Raw genomic sequence first — 17,969 nt, 5'->3', positions numbered from 1 at the left:
AAAGAAAGAAAGAAAGAAAGAAAGAAAGAAAGAAAGAAAGAAAGAAAAAACCAGAGCCAAGATTCAAAGCCAGCTTCTCCACCTTTAAATCCAGTATTGTTCCTGTAGCACCACAGAGGCTCTTTTATATTGTGTCTAGGTTTTCTATGGCCTTTCCACTAAAACATTTATTATTAAACACCTATGTGTAGAGCACTGTGACAAACGCACTAGGGGAGATACAAAGTTTAAGTAAGACATGCCTTTCCCATACCACTGAGGATACTCTCCATTGCAGTTCCCACTGCTTCAGATAGTGCCAAAGAATCCAGGTAATCTCTCTCTAATCTCTTCTTCACTTTGCTGCCAGAGTAATTTTCTTACTACACTACTTTAATTGTGTCGATCCTCAAATCCAAAACTTTCTTTGGCTCTCCATTGACTCCTGAACAAAATTCCTGGGGTCCTAACAATTCAAGGCCCCCCACAATTCAACCCACCTTTCAAGCCTTAACACGCTACTCCCTAACATATACTCTATGTTCCAGTCACTTAAACTGGAAATTCTTCCTTCCTTATCAACCTGTCTTCAAGTGTCACGGAGCCTTGGCTCAATCTAAACACACACACACACACACACACACACACACACACACACACACACTCTCCCTTAACCCTAACCATGCCAAGATTGTATTTCCCTGCTACTGGTCCCTATTCTGCCTGTAAAAAATCCCTAGCTTCTTGAACGCCCACCATCATTGCCTTCTCTTTCATGAAGGCTTCCAGTAAACTCTTTGTCCTGAACGTTTTTCATAGCACTTTTCCTTGGCCTCTCCTTTGCAATTCCTTACATGATGGTAATTTGTATGCATCTCTTTCCCCACCACAACCAATGTAAGCTCCTTGACAGCAAGACCTGTTTTCTGTCCATCTTTCTTATTCCCAATGTCTAAAAGAGTTCTTTGCATGAAACCAGTGTTCAACGAATCTTTGTTCAACTGACATTGAGAAATTGTAGTGAATAATGACAATAAATAAATTTACTGTGATAATGAAACCCACAAGGATAATTCAAATTGGAACAGCCAACTGTAGCACTGGAGGCAATATTGTTAGCATTCCGCCACTGGGCAGCTAGGTAGCTCAGGGGATGGAATGCTGGGCCTAGAGTCAGGAAGACTCATCTTCCTGAGTTCAAATCTGGTCTCTCACACTTATTGGCTGCACTGCCCTGGGCAAGTCACTTAACTCTGTTTGCTGCCTCAGTTTCCTCATCTGTAAAGTGAACTGGAGAAGGAAATGGCAAACCACTCCAGTGTCTTTGCCAAGAAAATGCCAAAGGGGGTCATGAAGAGTCAGACACAACTGAAAAATGACCGAACAACAAAATTTCACCACTCTCCTCCCTGTGTGTCCTTTACCATCTCTCAACTGCCCACCTCTCTCCTTTTCTTTCTTCCATATCTCCTGCTTATGGCCTAGGTCTGCCCATAGCAACAAATGACATAGTTTGTCAGAGCAATAGATTCCAGCGCCAATGAGGCTGAAGAACTCATGAGTAGAAAATAAAGAATCATGTTGCCAAAGGAAGTATGTGTACGCGGGAAAGGATTCAGGGATATCTTCCGCAAAGTAACTTTACTAGTATCCAAGACATTTTAAAAGAAATCTTCAAATAAAAGCTAGGTTACCAAGTCAGGCATATATGATAGAGAAGATCCTTGTTCAGGTAAAAGGTTATACTAGGTGACCTCTGAGGTTCTAAGATTATATGACCCTGAGGAGGACCTGCCATTGTCCAGGTAAAAGGTTATACTAGGTAACCTCTGAGGTTCTAAGATTATATGACCCTGAGGAGGACCTACCATATATTGAGGGATTTATAGAAGTATGTTGATAACAAATCACACAGGATGAGAGGGCATAGAGAAGCTTTAGCCTCTCATCGGACAGAGTGCTCATGTCAATGAGATAAGAGACTCATCGGAGAACCCAAACTTAGAGGTAGCTAGGTGGCACAGTTAATAGAGCACTGGCCCTGGAGTCAGGAAGACCTGAGTTCAAATCTGGCCTCAGACACTTGACACTTATTAGCTATGTGACCCTGGGCAAGTCACTTAACCCCAAATGCCCAGGGAAAAAAAAAAAAGAAGAAGAAAAAGAATCCAAACTTACAAAATAAAATGATGACTGTTTTCTTCACTCTGTGGTATAAAATAATATGAACTCAAATTATAGAAGGAGATATTTAATTTATTAATTGGGACTGTCGTGTATTAGTTGTGTGACCATAGGAAAGTCTAACAACTGTAAAAGACGTACGTTGGGGAAAAGGTTTGTAATAATAGCTATAACACCTGTGCCTATCTTCACGGGGCTGGTGGGGACATGAAATAGGACAATCTATAAGTATTAAGTGTCTACTGTGTGTGAAGTACTGTGCTAGGTGGTGAGCGTACAAAAAGAAAAAAAAAAAACAATTCTTGCCCTGCAAACAATTACAAGACATGTGTGCACATGGGTACATGTAAAATTGCTAAAATATATAATTTTGGTGAAAGATACTAGCTCCTTGTGGGTGGGAAGGGAAAAATCAGAAAAATTCAGGACAACCCATGCCAAGGCACAGAGATGGGAGAGAAAGGGTCATGTGTGAGGACAGTAAGGAAGTCACTTTGGCTAGACCATAGTGTATATGAAGGATGAGAGTATTTAATAATACTGGATAGGTAGGATGGGAACAGGTTGTTAATAGTTTTAGATGCCAAGTAGGTATATTTAAAACTAGAGTTAATAGGACTGAATAGGGGATTGGTGTGGTCTGTTGGAAAAAGACCTGGATTTAGAAGCAGAGGACCTGGGTTCAAAGTCTTGCTTTGCTACTTACTACCTATAACAATATCCCCATCTGTGAGCTGAAGGGATTGGACTAGATAACTTCCCAAGTCCCATCCAAGTCCAGATCTAAGATGAGCAAAACAAATAAACAAAGAGCAAAATAATGCACAGTTTTAAAAGATTTGGGGGGGGGGCAGGCTCTGTCTCCTAAATTCAGGTTTTTGAAGTTTCCTGAGCTTTACCATAAATGTAATAATTAAAGCCCTGCAAAATAAATGCAGACCTTTTGACCACTCCTCAGGGCCCACCCACATTGTCAGAAACATATCACAGAGGGATAGCTTTTATCTATAATAATGCAAGGCATACACATATTTCTTTAACTGAGATATAGACTCAAAGATCCTTTCCTTTAAAAAGGATAAACAAATTCCCCATTGCGAGCAAACGGTGACTTGGTTTGCCAAGTTCTAAGTAATGAAAGATGATGCAGACATGAAAGAATGATGGTAAGAACCTTCTCGTGGACTCTAGATTAAGGAAGGCTGTCAGACACCTGTAGAAATCTAATGACAGACGATGGGAAGAAAATGTATTGATTAGAATCCCCAACAGTAAAAAAGTGAACGAGTAGATTAAAACTGCACTAATTCAGAGTTGTCTTGGAGATGGAAGAAAAAAGCAAATGCAAGTAATAAGAGTGGAGAAGATTTTAAAATGAAGATGATGGCAATTCTATTACATTTCTCCATTACTTTTAAAATTAATAGCAAGTTAAATCATGAAATGATTTCAGAGACCATCATGTTCAACACCTTCATTTTACAAATGAGGAAAACTGAGGACAAAGGACATTAAGTGACTTGCCCAAGGTCAAACGAGTAATCAATATCAGAGGCAGAATTTAAATTAGAATCCTCTGACTCCAGAGCCAGTATGCTCTTTCCACCCTATGGCCGTTTCCCTGAGATCAAAAGTCACCTATAATTAGAACATTAAATATAAATAAGGCTAGTAACAGGTTTGTTTTTTTTTTTAATCTTGCTTAGTAACCACCTAGCCCTTGTCTCTGTAATCATGTTCACACAAATGTTGCTTAACAAAACCTCCTCTCACAGATGGTCTGTGATGAATGATCAAAAATTCTGAGTGAGTCCAAATAATAAGCTTTCATCATACAACAGAAGAGACTTGTTGATAACTCTTTCTTGACCAGAGATAAGCCTTTAACTTCAAAACCACCTGAAGTTTTTTAATTTAGTACAATGCCCAGTAAAGAAAAAATGTATTAATTTTTGAAGGTATGAGCACAGAATAAGGACATGCTTCTTAAAAGGGAAGATAAAAACTCTATGCAAACATGAACCTCAGAGGACAACATCATATCCAGGTCACGACCCATTTCTTAAATAAGATCACTATACACTCAATGCTAGGGGGAACAAAAAAAAAAAAAAGAAAGAAAGAAAGAAAGAGAAAGCAAACAGGAACACGATGAGATCTTTTGATTGTGGGTCTCCAAGGAAGAAGTATAACAGGTCACTGACATTCCAACGAAAAAAGTGACCCAAGTTAAAATTCAGAACTGAAAAGGGAGGGTCAACCAACTCTAATTCAACTCAAAAATGTTTAAGCAGCATGAGACTCTATCTAAAACAAGGTACTAGAGATAAGTAAGACATAGGCCCTGCCCTCAGGGAACTTATCTAGTACTATGAATAAGATGTGCACACGAATAACTGCTACAAAATAGAATGTGATAAGCATGTTCCATAGAATGGGAAGATACAATGTCCAACTAGTAGGAAGGGGAGCAAATTCAGAAAAGGCTTCATGAAAGAGGTAGCATTTGAACTGGGTCTAAAAAGGATGTTCAGGATTAAAATTGCCAGAGACTGGTGTGAAGAAAAGAATACATTCTAAATACAGAGAACAGTGTGAATCCTCCTCTATGAAATGTACAATTCAATATGACAGGACCATAGACTATGTGAACAGGAGAAGCATAAGATAAGGTTGTAAAAAGCAGGCTGGTACCAGATTGTACAGGGTTGCTCTTAAATGCCACTTCTAAAAGTTCAGACTATTTTCACCAGGTGATTGGAAACCATTGAAAGGCTTTGAGTATGAAGTGAAATCACCAATGTCACTATACTTTTAAGGTGATTAAAGCCAAGAATGGATTAGGGGAGGAAGAAATATGGCACGGGGAGTTAACTTAAAGGAACTATTTTCAATTAGTCCAGGTAATTGTTGGACTACTAATAGATGGACAAGGTTGATAGCAATGGGAATAAAAAAGAGAAGATAAGAATGTTAAAGAGTTGAAAGAAAACTCCAAAATCTGCTGGTTCAACTTGTATCTGAACAAAATTTCCTTTCACAATATCACCAAGAGGGGAGGGTCCTCCAAGCAAGGTCTGAAGACCTCTGACAAGAGGGAAATGTACTATTGTCCAAGGAAATCCATTCCACTTAGGGAAAGCTCAAATTCTTAGAAAGTTTATATTTACATGGAACCTCAATCTGCATCTCAACAGCTTCCATCCATTGCTCCCAGCTCTGTCCTCTGGACCCAAGGAGAACAATCCACTTCTATGTGACAATTCATCAAGCTGAGAATCATGTGGTTACTCTCCCCATCCCAATTCATCATCCAGGATAAAGTCTCCATTTCTTCATGATATCATCCCTAGATAGCAAGGTGTCTAGTCCTCCAAAATACCTTCAACATGAAGCCTTTCCCAATCCCCTCAACTGCTAGTACCTTCCCTTTTAAACTACCTTGAATTGAAAAACTTTATTCTCTTTATATTTATTCTCCATATACCTCTGTATGCTTGTTTTGTCTCTTCTATTAGAATATAAACTCCTTGCAAGAAGGTATTGTCTCATTATTTGTATTTGTAGTCCCAGCACCTTGAACAGTACCTGGCAAAGAGTTGGTGCCTAATAAATGCTTTGCTGATCAATATGATTGATCCTAGTTACTTTTATCTTGATGCTATGTGGTAGATGTGTTGTAGTAAAATGAAATGGTCATATCAATGAAAAGGATGTGGAAAGTAAAGGTGGAAAAGGTTTCAAGCGTAGTTAATTGGGAGAATGTTGATTCCTTTAACATAAATAAGGTAATCAATGAGAAGCATAAGGGAGGGAAGGTTAAGTTCAGTTTTGGATATGCTGGGTTTGAAATTCGAGAGAGTCAATCAAGTAGAGAGGACGGGAAAGCGGGGAGGAAGAAAAGAAGAGGAGAAGAGACAGACAAAGACAAAAACAGACAAGAGATGGAGAAAGAAGCAGACACATACAGAAGGAAACGGAAAGAGAGAAAGTTGGGTGTCATTTTCATCATATGTAATGACTAAAGGAGACAGAAAAAGAGAGGAAGATGACCAAGAGTAGAACCTTTGGAGAGTAGCTATCACGTGAACTGCTCTAAAGTAGGTTGGTGGAGCAATTAGTCAATGAGTAAGAGTAACTAACTTTGGGGACTCCCTGATCTTAACATCACTATTGAGAAAGTCTTACCAAAATGCCTTGGGCACCAGTCAGGCATTTATGTTCATATCTTTTACACATTTTATAGCTCCTGCTCATTCTATGAAAAACTTAATATCCTTGCAGACAGAGATCAGATCTATTGTGAATTGCTGGTGTAATTTACAAATAACCCTGCTGATTAATAATGAATGTGTCTAGATTCTACTGTTTTTTTACTTGTGACTTGAAGAGTAATGAAATGCAAACAGCAACACACCTTTGACACCCACCATCCCCCCTCACCACACAAATCTTTTAAGCATCATTCCTGGGGCAAGAATGTGAGGAATAAAATGGTAGAGATGACCTCCCAGAAGGTTAAAATACTTACCCCACTCCCAATATGCTTCATACATCAAATCTCTGTGAATAATTAGGAAATCACAAAATGCAATGGCCTGAAGAGACCCAGCCAATGCAGAGTACAGTATCTGTAAATGGTCTAAAGTGCAACTCTTTCCATATATCAATATTCCATCATATTCCCCACTTGTATGTCATTTTGGGGTTCCAGAACCACTTCCACCCAAAAACAATAGCACATATATAAAGAACCTTAAAAAAGCTGCCTAGTTGGCAATAACCAAATTCTATGTGAAATAAAACACTGTACTCAAGAAATTATCTCCAGCAACCTTCACAAACCTGTGTGATACTGACAGAAGATAAGCAATGCCACTAACCTCTCATCTACCCTAGGCTAATAAACCACTTCTTCCCCTCCGAAGTCACATGCTCGGTCCTGTCAAAGGAGGCAATTCATTATCAAGGAAAACTTATGCTTGACCTCCCTGTTTTGTGACTGCCTAGAGTACCAAAAGGTCCTTGCGCTAGCCTGGTAATGTTTTCCTCAAAATCTTCCTCTCCTTGTATATACCCTATATACACAGAGAAGAAAATCACGTGAGCTGTTTTACCTGGATAATTTTTCCCCCTTATTTGAATTAGCAACTTGCTGTTACCTTCAGAAGCAGTTCTGGCAGGCCATGAGTTAAGCTAAACCAAAAGCTGGCCATTTGCCATTAGCAGGGGCTGGGGAATGAGGAGAGCTAGTGTTTACTCAGTGACCCATCTATCTCACTGTGTCTTAGCCTTCCTCCTACCTCCCTAGCTTAGATGTAGGTCTGTAGACCTCCAATACATTTCCAACCCTGTAGAGGAAGACAGGGAGTGAGATGGGGCTATAGTAGTTGCCTGGCCATTCTTCTCCCCTGGACCAAAAGGCACCCCAGCTCCAAATATCTGAAACTTGAAAGAAAAGAAAATACTAAAAAGTAAGTTATCATTGCCTTTCAATCACTTTCAAATCATTCTCCCTTTCTTCATGACTCCCATACAAACACATGAGCAGCCTCAATTAGAGTACTATTTCACTCTAAGGAACAAGTAATTCCTGGAGAAAATGAGAAATGTTAGATCCAAATTCCAATTAAATTCCAATTTTCATGTACATCTGGATAAGGCACCAATTTTTATAAGTGAAAGTGAGAATCCCAGAGATTAATGAAGGTTTGCAGAGAATGGTATCAAGCCAGGACATAGATTCTTCCCATAGTCAATCTGGAGTGAAAACAATACTGGAGAAAAGTTAAAAAAAAAATTCTTCAAATGAAGTCAGTATTTAATTATGATTTAATATATATCAAGTACCAAAAAAAAAAAGTTACAAAACTGACTAGAGTTGCTGGGAGAAGAGGTATTAACTCACTTCCAAAGGTCTTAAAATGACAAGACAGGATCTCCCTAGGAAAGAAGTAGCCCTAAGGGGATGGATGATTGTGTAGAAGGCTGGAAGGTTAAAAGGGAACAGCTTCTTCCTCAATTCTTGAGAGGAAGAAAACAGAGATAGTTTGTCAGTTTAAACTGAGAGATGCTATAACCATCAACAAGGTGTAACTTAGCAAGTAGCAGGATATATTCTAGCTTTCCCACCCCCCGAAAATGCCTCCCAATAAAAGGCAGGCTGGTCTCTTGCCTCATCGTCCAAATTAAAGCAAAGTTCTCATTTCTCTCAACTTTCATGATGCAGCATGTGCCCACTCTCCCTGCTCTCAATTCATTACCCCTTCCCCCAACTTTTGTAGTTGGATTACAAATATATGTATATGTGTGTGTGTGTGTGTGTGTGTGTGTATGTACATTTTTCCTAAAGTACAAACCAAAACTACATCAGCCTGACAAGGGGCCAGAAAAGTAAAGCTGTATAGCCATATACTCTCATTATTTAGCCGCATGACATCAGCTGGATGGATTTATAATCACATTTTTTACAAATCCCATTATAAATAAATAATTCTAAGATGTGCCCAAATCACTCAGGCCTCTTGGCCCAACATGCTTTTGTAATTACTTGGAGCTCCAACTGTATGCTACTTAAATTAGTTAGCAGTCACTCAGTTATTTTTAGGTCATAGCAACAAGTTCATGTACACACACACACACACACACACACACACACACACACACACACACACCCCTCCCCAGCAAAGCATTTTCCCTCCTTTGGAACAAGAGCCAGATGTATTTTAGCTGTCCTCCTTTACTTCTGTTAGATCAGACTGGCACGCTCAGAACACATCTGGAAACTAAGATAAGAATTTTAACAGTAAGAAATTTTACATAAGGAAGAGTATTTTCTGTTATCCTTTTTTTGTAATTGTTGTTTGTTTCTTGTTTTTAAATCTTCCTAACATCTTTATGAGGCAGCAAGGTGGTATTTGAGCCACTAACAAGCCAAATTCAGGAAAATTGGGATATTTTCATGGTAACTTCTTCCTTTATAGGCTAAAGCCATACATTTGAGGTCACCACATTTGTAAAAGTCTTTTGAAGGCTCTCTTTTTGGTACCTCTTTTTACTGTAGAAACACTCATCATAGGTAACTCATGTCCCAGGAGACATCATGGAAGGTTTTCTAAAAAAAGAGGTTTCATAGAATTCCTTCATGTACAAACTTCCTGGGCTCTCTTTCACACCTCTCTCCCCACCTTTCCCTTTTCATCTCCATAGTCCAACAAAACTCATCAGCTCCCTTAACAGGCCTGTCAGGCAGTGCAGTAATCGATTCCCAATTTGAGTGTACAAGGAGGAAGATGGGGGCTGTTCCAAACAGGCATTTTTAAAAATCGCTCCAAATCCTCCCACTCTCCTTAAAGACAGGAGATTTCTCTAGCATGCCTGATATCTTGCCAACCACAGTGGGGGTTCCTCAGTTTAAAAAGAGACTTTTTTTTAAAGTGATATGAGTAAATTCTCTGCTTCCACTCTTCAGACTTTTTTTTCTTTTAAGGAAAATGAAGGCATTGCTTTTTACCCCTTAAGTTGGCAGATGTTCCTGTGAATCCTGCTTTGTTAAAAAAAAAAAAAAAGTGGACTTCACTCCTTTATTTAACCCTTGGAGATTCATAGAAATAGCTAACAGAGACCCAGTTCTGCCTTCTCAAGCCTCTCATGCCTTCACCAGGATTCAGTTAAACCAAATCTCCTGCTCTCACAAGAGCTGAGTAGGCACTCTCTCACTCTCTCTCTCTCCCTCTCTCTCTCTCTCTCTCTCTTTTTCTATGTCTCTATATATACTCTCTCTCTCTCTCTCTCTCTCTCTCTATATATATATACACACATCTATATACATACATAAATACACATATCCATACACATATATATCTCTATACATACATATATTTATATATGTGTGTATGTATATAGACATATATATGTATATACATTTCTTTTTTCCTTTTGATCATTCTCTCCAGGTAGGAAAGAAGCCCATGTCTGATGCCATTTGCCTCTCTGAAGAAGATGAGAATCAAACATGGTTTTAGACATAGGTCACTAACCAGTGGGACTGCAAACTAGAACGTAACCTAATCCCAGGGGCTCCAGCTTCTCTGATCAGTTTCTTCCCAACCTGACACTGCCTTACTAAAATGGTAACAGAGTAGCTTCTCACTTGACAGGCAGCGCCAAAAATGGAGAACATGGCGCTGAAACAGGGGGACATAAAACTTGGACAGTGAGGGTAGCAACCAGTGTTTACAAACATAAAACTGAGGATCAGATGGGCCAGCCATAAATTAGACTGGATTACATAGAGCAAGAGAAATCTCTCAAAATAAATGAAAGAAGATTTAGAGATTCTACCGTATGGTATATTTTAACTCGTCCAACCCCCTCCCTATGCTTAACTTCTTGACCCCAACCCCCCCCAAGCTACTCTGCCAAAAAAAGAAAAGAAGAATTACCTACTTCAAAATGGCACCACTACTACTCTACATAATAAAATCCTAGACCACCAAAGGGCTGACTTTTCTAAATCCAAACCCTGTAGAACAGCAAAGGCAAATTAACATGCTTGACCTCAAACAAAGACACTTCAGGAGAACCTCTAGGTAAAGTTATTGACTGTTATTTTAAGAAATTCCCACCTTCTCTTTGGTGTCAAGGATATGTAAAGAAACCCATTTCTTACCCACTCCATACATCTCAAAAAGAACTGTGAATATTTTCAAAATGAATTCTTTCCCTTGATTAGTCTTATTATCAACCCATTTCAGACCAGGTCAATGAAAGTAATAATCTTCCTTATATTGTCTATCAAAAAATAAGATAAAATGCTCCTAATATCCCTTCCCTTGCTGTGCTATAGATTTAACCCAAGTCTACAGGATATCTAAAGAAAAAGCCACATATAAGCCAACCTCTACCGCGAACATCTTCTAAGCCCGACTGTCGCTGCTTCTCGCTAATCTGAAAATGTCTGGCCTTGAGCAGGACCCAACCAGGGCGCCCAGTGGTGAAGTCAGCAATGGGTCCCGCCCCGCTGAGGAAGTGTCACTATCTCATCATTGAGGAGCAAGGCCAGGCTGCCCAGTGTCTCAGAAGCATAGATAGACAATAACACATAGGGGTAACCCCTGGGTTGCACTAGAAGGACTCTTTGTCCAATGATTTATCACCTACATTCATAGCCAGTTACAGCTCACTGCAGACCAGAGGACTGTTTCTACAACTCTTCCTAATTACCACCATGATTCAGTTCCAAGAGTTATCAGAATTTGGTTCATTTATTCCCTTCCATTCCCTTAAGAATGCCCAAACAGACATGCTTAAGAGCCTAGCCTACAGAAGAAAAAAGAGAAGATCATTAGGCAGATGATGGCTCTGTTGTCTTCCTTTCTCTTCCCTCCCCAAAGACACCGGAAAACTGTTGAAGAAGTCCCTCCACTACCTAAAAGTGTGTGTGTGTGTGTGTGTGTGTGTGTGTGTATGCATAACATATATAACATTATATATAATATATATTATATTACATATATTACATCATATATATGCATGTATGTGGTGTATATATATGTATAATACACATATATACACAAATATATTAAGACATGTCATGAGACAAATTCAAAAATGAACATATTTATAGCCCATGACATCAGAGTAGACATTTTAGCCCCACAGCATCATTGTGAAAAACATCTCTTTTATTCATTCCCATCATAGCCTACTAGATCTAATAAGAATGGAACTTTCCAGGTGGCTACATGCAATGAGAGTAAACTAGGGGGGTTGGGAGTGGGATGGGGTGAGAAGGAGAATAACTGGGGAAAAAAGAAGGAACTTTATTTTTTCCAGTTAATAGAAGATATATGGAGGTAGGAATGGAAATTGAAGAGAATGGCAAATGAGAAACTACATCCAACTAGACATGCAAAAAAGACCCAATTTGCTCTAGCAAAATGAGTACTGGTAATTTGCATAAGCAGATCACCCAATGAATAGACCCACCCACGATATATTTCTAGAGGCTGGTTTTAGGTCAGAGCCCTAAAGTCCATCAACATTCAACTGAAGAGGGGCAGGAACACTATATCTTTTCCTCCGTGGGCAAGGTAGAAAAAGAAGGGTACAGAGTGCAACAAGGACACAGAGTGACACAAAGGAGATTAAGTTTAATTTAAGTATCATCCAAGTGCCGACTTGGAAGTGAAAGCAATTGGGAGGATATCTGACAGTCTTAGGGGCAAACGGGAAGCTTTTTCGCTTTGCCTCAAAGTAATCTAAAGCAAGGTGTGATGGGACACTGGAATTGTCCTTGTGGGAAACAATACTGCCCAGATGGTGAACAGCTCCGGGGACCTCCTTCTTGCCTTTCCAGCAATGAGCTAAGGGGTGCTATGGAAAGACAACCCGCTTTTTCACATCTAGGAAAGAACTAAGATAAGACACAATCATTATTGTAAGAAGACTTATTATCCCTTCAAAGCTTTAGTAAAGATATAGGCATATTTTAAAAAATTATCTGTAAAGGAGCTTTTCCAGGCTACAATGACACATAGGGAAAAGCTCAAAAGCTGTCTTATGCTTAAACCATTCTTTCCAAAGCTGATAAAACATATTGAGGTGGGGAAGTGATGGGGAGACGACCATCCCTCAGACAAAGGTGTCTGTTTCAAAACTTGACACTGCTTTATTGTTGGTGTTGTCAATTCCCTCCTCCTCTAGCTCCATCTCCAATAACACGTCAGAAACGATAAGAAGATCCTCATAATAATACCCCCACCACTCCCTGCACCTTACATCAGGATTTCACTTTCTAGTTTGTAAGTGTTTTCACGTACATTTGTTCATTTTATCCTCATAACCACCTTTAGCAAAGTAAACAGGGTTGTCATTAAGATGTCCGTTTCGCAGATACAGAAACTGAAGCTCAGAGGTGCTAAGTAACGCCCCTCCCCAAATCATACAACTAGCTAGTAGCAGAGTTGAAACCAGAAACCAAGGCCCCTGGATTTCAATTAAGTACTCCTGGAGGAAGGAAGGTAAAGAAGGCAGCAAGATTTGAGAGTATTGGGTTTTCATGGAGAGGGAGAGAACTGGTGTTAAATCCAAAAGGAAAAAAAAAATAAAACAAAACAAAAGCAAATACACAGCAGATTCCCAAAAGGAACAGGTTAAGGGTGAGAGGTAGGGAAGAGGTCAAGTACCTTTCAAAACCAGAGGCTCTTTGCCTTCTCTCTTCAGTGACTCTAGGACTATGTGAAGTGGTTGTGAAGGCATCACCCGGCTGGGTTCATTGGTGTTCTCATCATAAACTATGATTTCTTTGGAAAAGATCCTCTTGAAAGAGTCCTTGCCTTCCCTGCAGGAGATCAAGTCCAAGACTGTGATCTTGCCTTGCTGCAATCTTCTCCTGCTGATTTTATCAGAACAGTTAATATGGACAGCCCCCTGGATGTGGCTCTTATTGTATTCCATGAATGGTCTGCAGTCAATGATGACAGGACCCTGGCTCTGTTGGTGAGTTTTACTACATTTGGTCATCTTCTTTGCCAAGTCATTGGGGTAGATTATTTTGATGCTGGCTAGTGGCTTGGGGGTCCCCAACATGGGGCTGCTCACCCCACCTGATGGACTTAAAGAGCCAAGATTTTCATTGTTGTTGACCATCTGGTTGGCAGGACAGACAGTAGAGGTTCCTATGTTGGTGGAAGTGCCGGCAGCAATGGCTTGGGTCTGGGCCTGATTGTCCTTGTCGTAAGTTGCCACAGTGCAGCAGCTGGCACTGCTGCATCCACAATTCAGGGAGCGGGCAGAGCAGGTGGATGAGGGCATATACGTCAGATTCGCAGCCTTTAGAGACACAACGGTGGTGGCAATCACGGCTACGTGGTTATCACTGATAGAAGAGGCAGATTCAAGGTAGCTAGAGTCTAAACAAAGGTTGAGATCCTGAGGTCGGACTGGCCTAGATAGTGCCACTACTACCCTGTCGTCTAAAGGAGATGGAGGCATGAGGAGGCTGAAAACTGGCAATTCAAGAAGAACTCAAGATAGTCTGCAAAGAAGGGGGAAAAAAAAAGAAAAGTCACATGACACAAAAGAGGTCACAAATGCAGGCTGTTGCATTCTATGCCTCAGTCTGATGCATTCTATGCCTCAGTCTGAGGAAGGAGACTTGCCATTATATCCTTCTTGGGGAAAGTCACCCTCAGTGCCTTTTACCATGCAAGTCCCAAAGAGTTCAGCAACTTCACATGCATGCAAAGAGGATGCAAAACAAATCGGTCCAAGCCTACTCTGACATCCCACCCTTAAGGGCAAGTATATATAGCCCATGCAAATAGAAATGAAATCTACCTTTCAGGATTTAGGCTACCAAAAATAAAATTTTTAAAAAAATTTGAATCCAAGAGTAGGAATTTTAAAAGCACAAAGAATCACCAAATTGGAGGGCTAGATGGAATCTCCTGAGGTTATCTAATCTCTGCCCTCCTCTGGGAGGCAGAAGTATACTTGAACTGTCTGAGAAATATAGCTGCCTACTATTGCAAACTCTCATTTATTTCCTTTGCCCACTGCAAAGGAAGAGAAAAGATTATCAAAATCACTGGCATAGAAGATAGGGAGACACCACTAGGTAGATCTGAATAGGCTTGTCAACTTTCTTCAAGTCAAAATGAAAGAAGCCTAAGAGAAGCCCTCTTACTAACACATATACTTAATAATCCAAAACTGCCATATGTACTACATATGGTACTACTGAAAAAAAAGCACAGTATAGTAAGTAACATGTTTCTTTCTATCACTTGTCTGAATATTAATCTGATTTTTCTACTTTTCACTACCACTAGACTAGTGTGGCACTAAAACAAAGCCCCAAAGTCAGGCCTGCAAATCCTAACCCTGCTGGATCCATCACCCCCTAGTTCCCCTGTTCTCAACCAGCCCCCTTGGTTCCTTCTTCAGTTCCTCCTCTTCTCCTCTGCCTGCCGTCCTCCAACCCCAACCCCCATACACAAAGGAGATGCCTCTGTAAGCTCAGCAGTAGACCAGAATGTAGCAAGCCTTAGTAGTAAACATTATATCTTACCACTATCTATTCATATTTTTTGAACTTTAGATCATCTAAAGATCTTCTATAAAGATTACCTAATTTTGAAAAAAATTTAAAAAAAAAACAGCAGTTATATGTTAGTGAAATTGGCTCTGCTTTGAAGACACACAGGAGTGTGTCTGCAAAGAACCAGGGTCCTTCCTGTTTGATGGAACATCAGCTCTGTACAACCCAGATGGACTTATTCTCTCCCCCTTTATTAAGGCACACACATGGAAAAGAAGCCAAACCCCAAAAAGGCTCACCAAAATGAACTTTAAAACGTGTTTATAGTGTAGAAATGTCATCTTATGTACAATTATCAGAATTCTTATAAAGAAAAACGAAATGTCACTGTGCCAAATCAAAGCATGTATACACACACACACGCACACACAGACACCACAGACAGTATCTTATACAGACTCTGATTAAGATTTCCTTTACCCACCTTTAGATGTCAGCAAAGGATTCACACTCCCCCTACTCCCCTATGGTGTATTTGAAAAATGAGTACTATTTCAGAATGCAATAGAACTGTTTCATGTCATCAGGAAGCATAAAAGTATTGTATTAGCTGACAAAATTTGTCCAGGCATCAATAGACTTCCTTTCTAGAAAGACAGAATAAATGTGTACACATACACACACATACATACATACATACACACACACGCACACACACGCACACACACACACACCCCTACTCCTTACATTCGCATATAGTGCGTGGATGCACGGGGCATCTCATACACGTACATAGTATATCAAAGATATCTGCATTTCTGCAGCAGAGGGTCGTATATATTTTCCATGAAACCATGAAGTCTAGCACTCCAAATCTACTAAAGGTGTATGAGGAAGCTTCCCCATCCCATTCCACTATAGTCAGAGCCAGAAAGGGGCTAGAATGGAAATGAAGTGATTAGATGATTTTTTAAACAGCGCCTTCCCCTCCACTCAACATACTACAGTCCCTGCACCCCCCAATCACTCACACACCTCAGAGGAACCCGCGCTCCTTAGACGCTTAGAGCTGCCGCAAAGCCCCCAACAAACCTCGGTTTTCTTCTCCCAAACCCAAGTGGACCGCATAAGAGTGGAAGCGCACAGAGTAACGTAGCCACCAGCCCAAAGCCCTCTAACCTTACCTTGTTTTCCCCCCAAAAAGGAGAGTATTGCATCGCACACACACAAACACATCTCTAACCCACACCTCCACTTCTCTTCTCTCCTTCTAGGCGTGTAGGCGGAGACTTCCACTTACTTCATAAATAAGTGTATCCCTCCACCATTTGGCGCTTCACTGTAGCTATCGATTCGTACATTAAACCCCCATTCACTTAGCTTCATTGATCTCCAGCTGCAACATAGTTACTTTCTCTTTTGCTACACTGTAAATGTAAGGTTCGTAGGAGGCGGGCCAAGCTCAGACGGATAACGGTCTGGGCCAATAGGCTCTAGGTGAAACCCAAATGCCACCTCACAGCAGCCAGCAGCCAATGGGTGTCGAGAGGGGGCGGGGTCGGGGGCGTGGCCCTGTCTCTTTAAGGAGGGTTCATCCGACGCTGCTTCGGGTCCTCTATGTTGTAACACGGGCGGTGATGTCATTGGCAGCCAATCAAAACCTTAAAAGAGCCTGCCGGAGCTGGAGAGGAGCAGCTGCTCTCTATTTACATGTAAACTGAACCAGTAGGAGGCAGTTAACCCGTTCTTGGGCTGAATTGTCAATGGACTGTACTTTCCACTTGGGCTAAATGTCTCTTTCCACTTGAAAAGGCCCCTCCTTCCCTCTGGCAGAGACGATACCAACGTTAAAATTTCCGTTTTCTTTTAATCTAAAAGAAATGGTAAAAAAAAAAAGTCCACAAATGAGTAACTTTCTGAATGCTTAAGAGGAGAAAAGACTCGCCTTCCCGGATTGAAGGAGGCTCTAAGTCCCTGGTTTTACTCAAGACTGTGAGGTTTCCTAGCCAAAACTAGGGGAATCACGCCAGTCCTCAGGACTCGAGATGGATTTAAAAACCCTGTGAACCTAGTCGCTGCCCCTTCAGCTCAGATTATATTTGCGGACGACTCTAAGAAGCTAAGCCCCAGGGGTGGATTTTCTTTCCGCCTCTCCCACCCTCAGTATCTCGGAGCTGGTCACTTGAGGAGCAAAGAGCCTGCAGATTCGGCAGCGTCTCTCCTCTTGAGGAAAGGCTATCGGGCAGATACTAAGTCCGCTACTTCTTCCACTGGCTCCCTCTCCGGCAGTCTGGCAAAAGATGAGAAGTTTCCACTTGTCCAATCCCTGAGAGTTCAGCACAAGCATCACTCAGCATCCTGTGTTGGCCAGAGTCCGAGCCCCGCTCAGCTTTGCCTAATGCCTCTTCCCCCAAGACTACAGTACTTTCAACTACCAACAGTGCATGTATCGAAGCGACAACTGCAGCTGGCGCCCGAAGATCGAAGAAAGAGTCTCACGGCACTAAAACCAGACAACCTATTCTCCAAGATTTGCCTACTAGTTCCCCGGTCACACCCCCACCGTCCCCGCTGCCACTGGAGGAGCTAGAGCCACGACGCTGGGCCAAGTCCAGAGCGCGGCATTCTTCAGGTAAAAAAAAGTCCAAAAATGGGAGAGTGGGCGATGGCTGCCTTTGGAGCCGTTGCGTTTCCCCGGGGCGTTGCTGGGTACAAGCTCCGGGTGCCTGGTTGAGCACACCGGTGACAATTGGTTTTCTAA

The 17,969-nt window shown here is 41.0% G+C and overlaps 1 protein-coding gene across 2 annotated transcripts in view; it reads right to left on the bottom strand.

Moving 5' to 3' along the window:
- Positions 1–17,522, bottom strand: part of LOC114050197 (dual specificity protein phosphatase 10) — a 48,793-nt gene extending 31,271 nt beyond the window's left edge. The window contains exons 1-2 of one of the 2 annotated variants that reach the window (XM_027871832.1): positions 16,509–17,522; positions 13,353–14,203 (exon numbers count right to left, since the gene is read on the bottom strand). In XM_027871832.1, coding sequence (XP_027727633.1) covers positions 13,353–14,160 — 808 coding nt within the window. In that variant the 5' untranslated portion in view covers positions 14,161–14,203; positions 16,509–17,522. The other variant, XM_027871833.1, reaches the window with a different exon arrangement.
- Positions 17,523–17,969: the final 447 nt, after the last annotated feature.

Source organism: Vombatus ursinus, unplaced genomic scaffold (assembly GCF_900497805.2).
Source record: "Vombatus ursinus unplaced genomic scaffold, bare-nosed wombat genome assembly UNPS02014798.1, whole genome shotgun sequence".
Taxonomy (NCBI): Eukaryota; Metazoa; Chordata; class Mammalia; order Diprotodontia; family Vombatidae; genus Vombatus; species Vombatus ursinus.
This window is presented reverse-complemented; position numbering and strand designations above follow the sequence as displayed.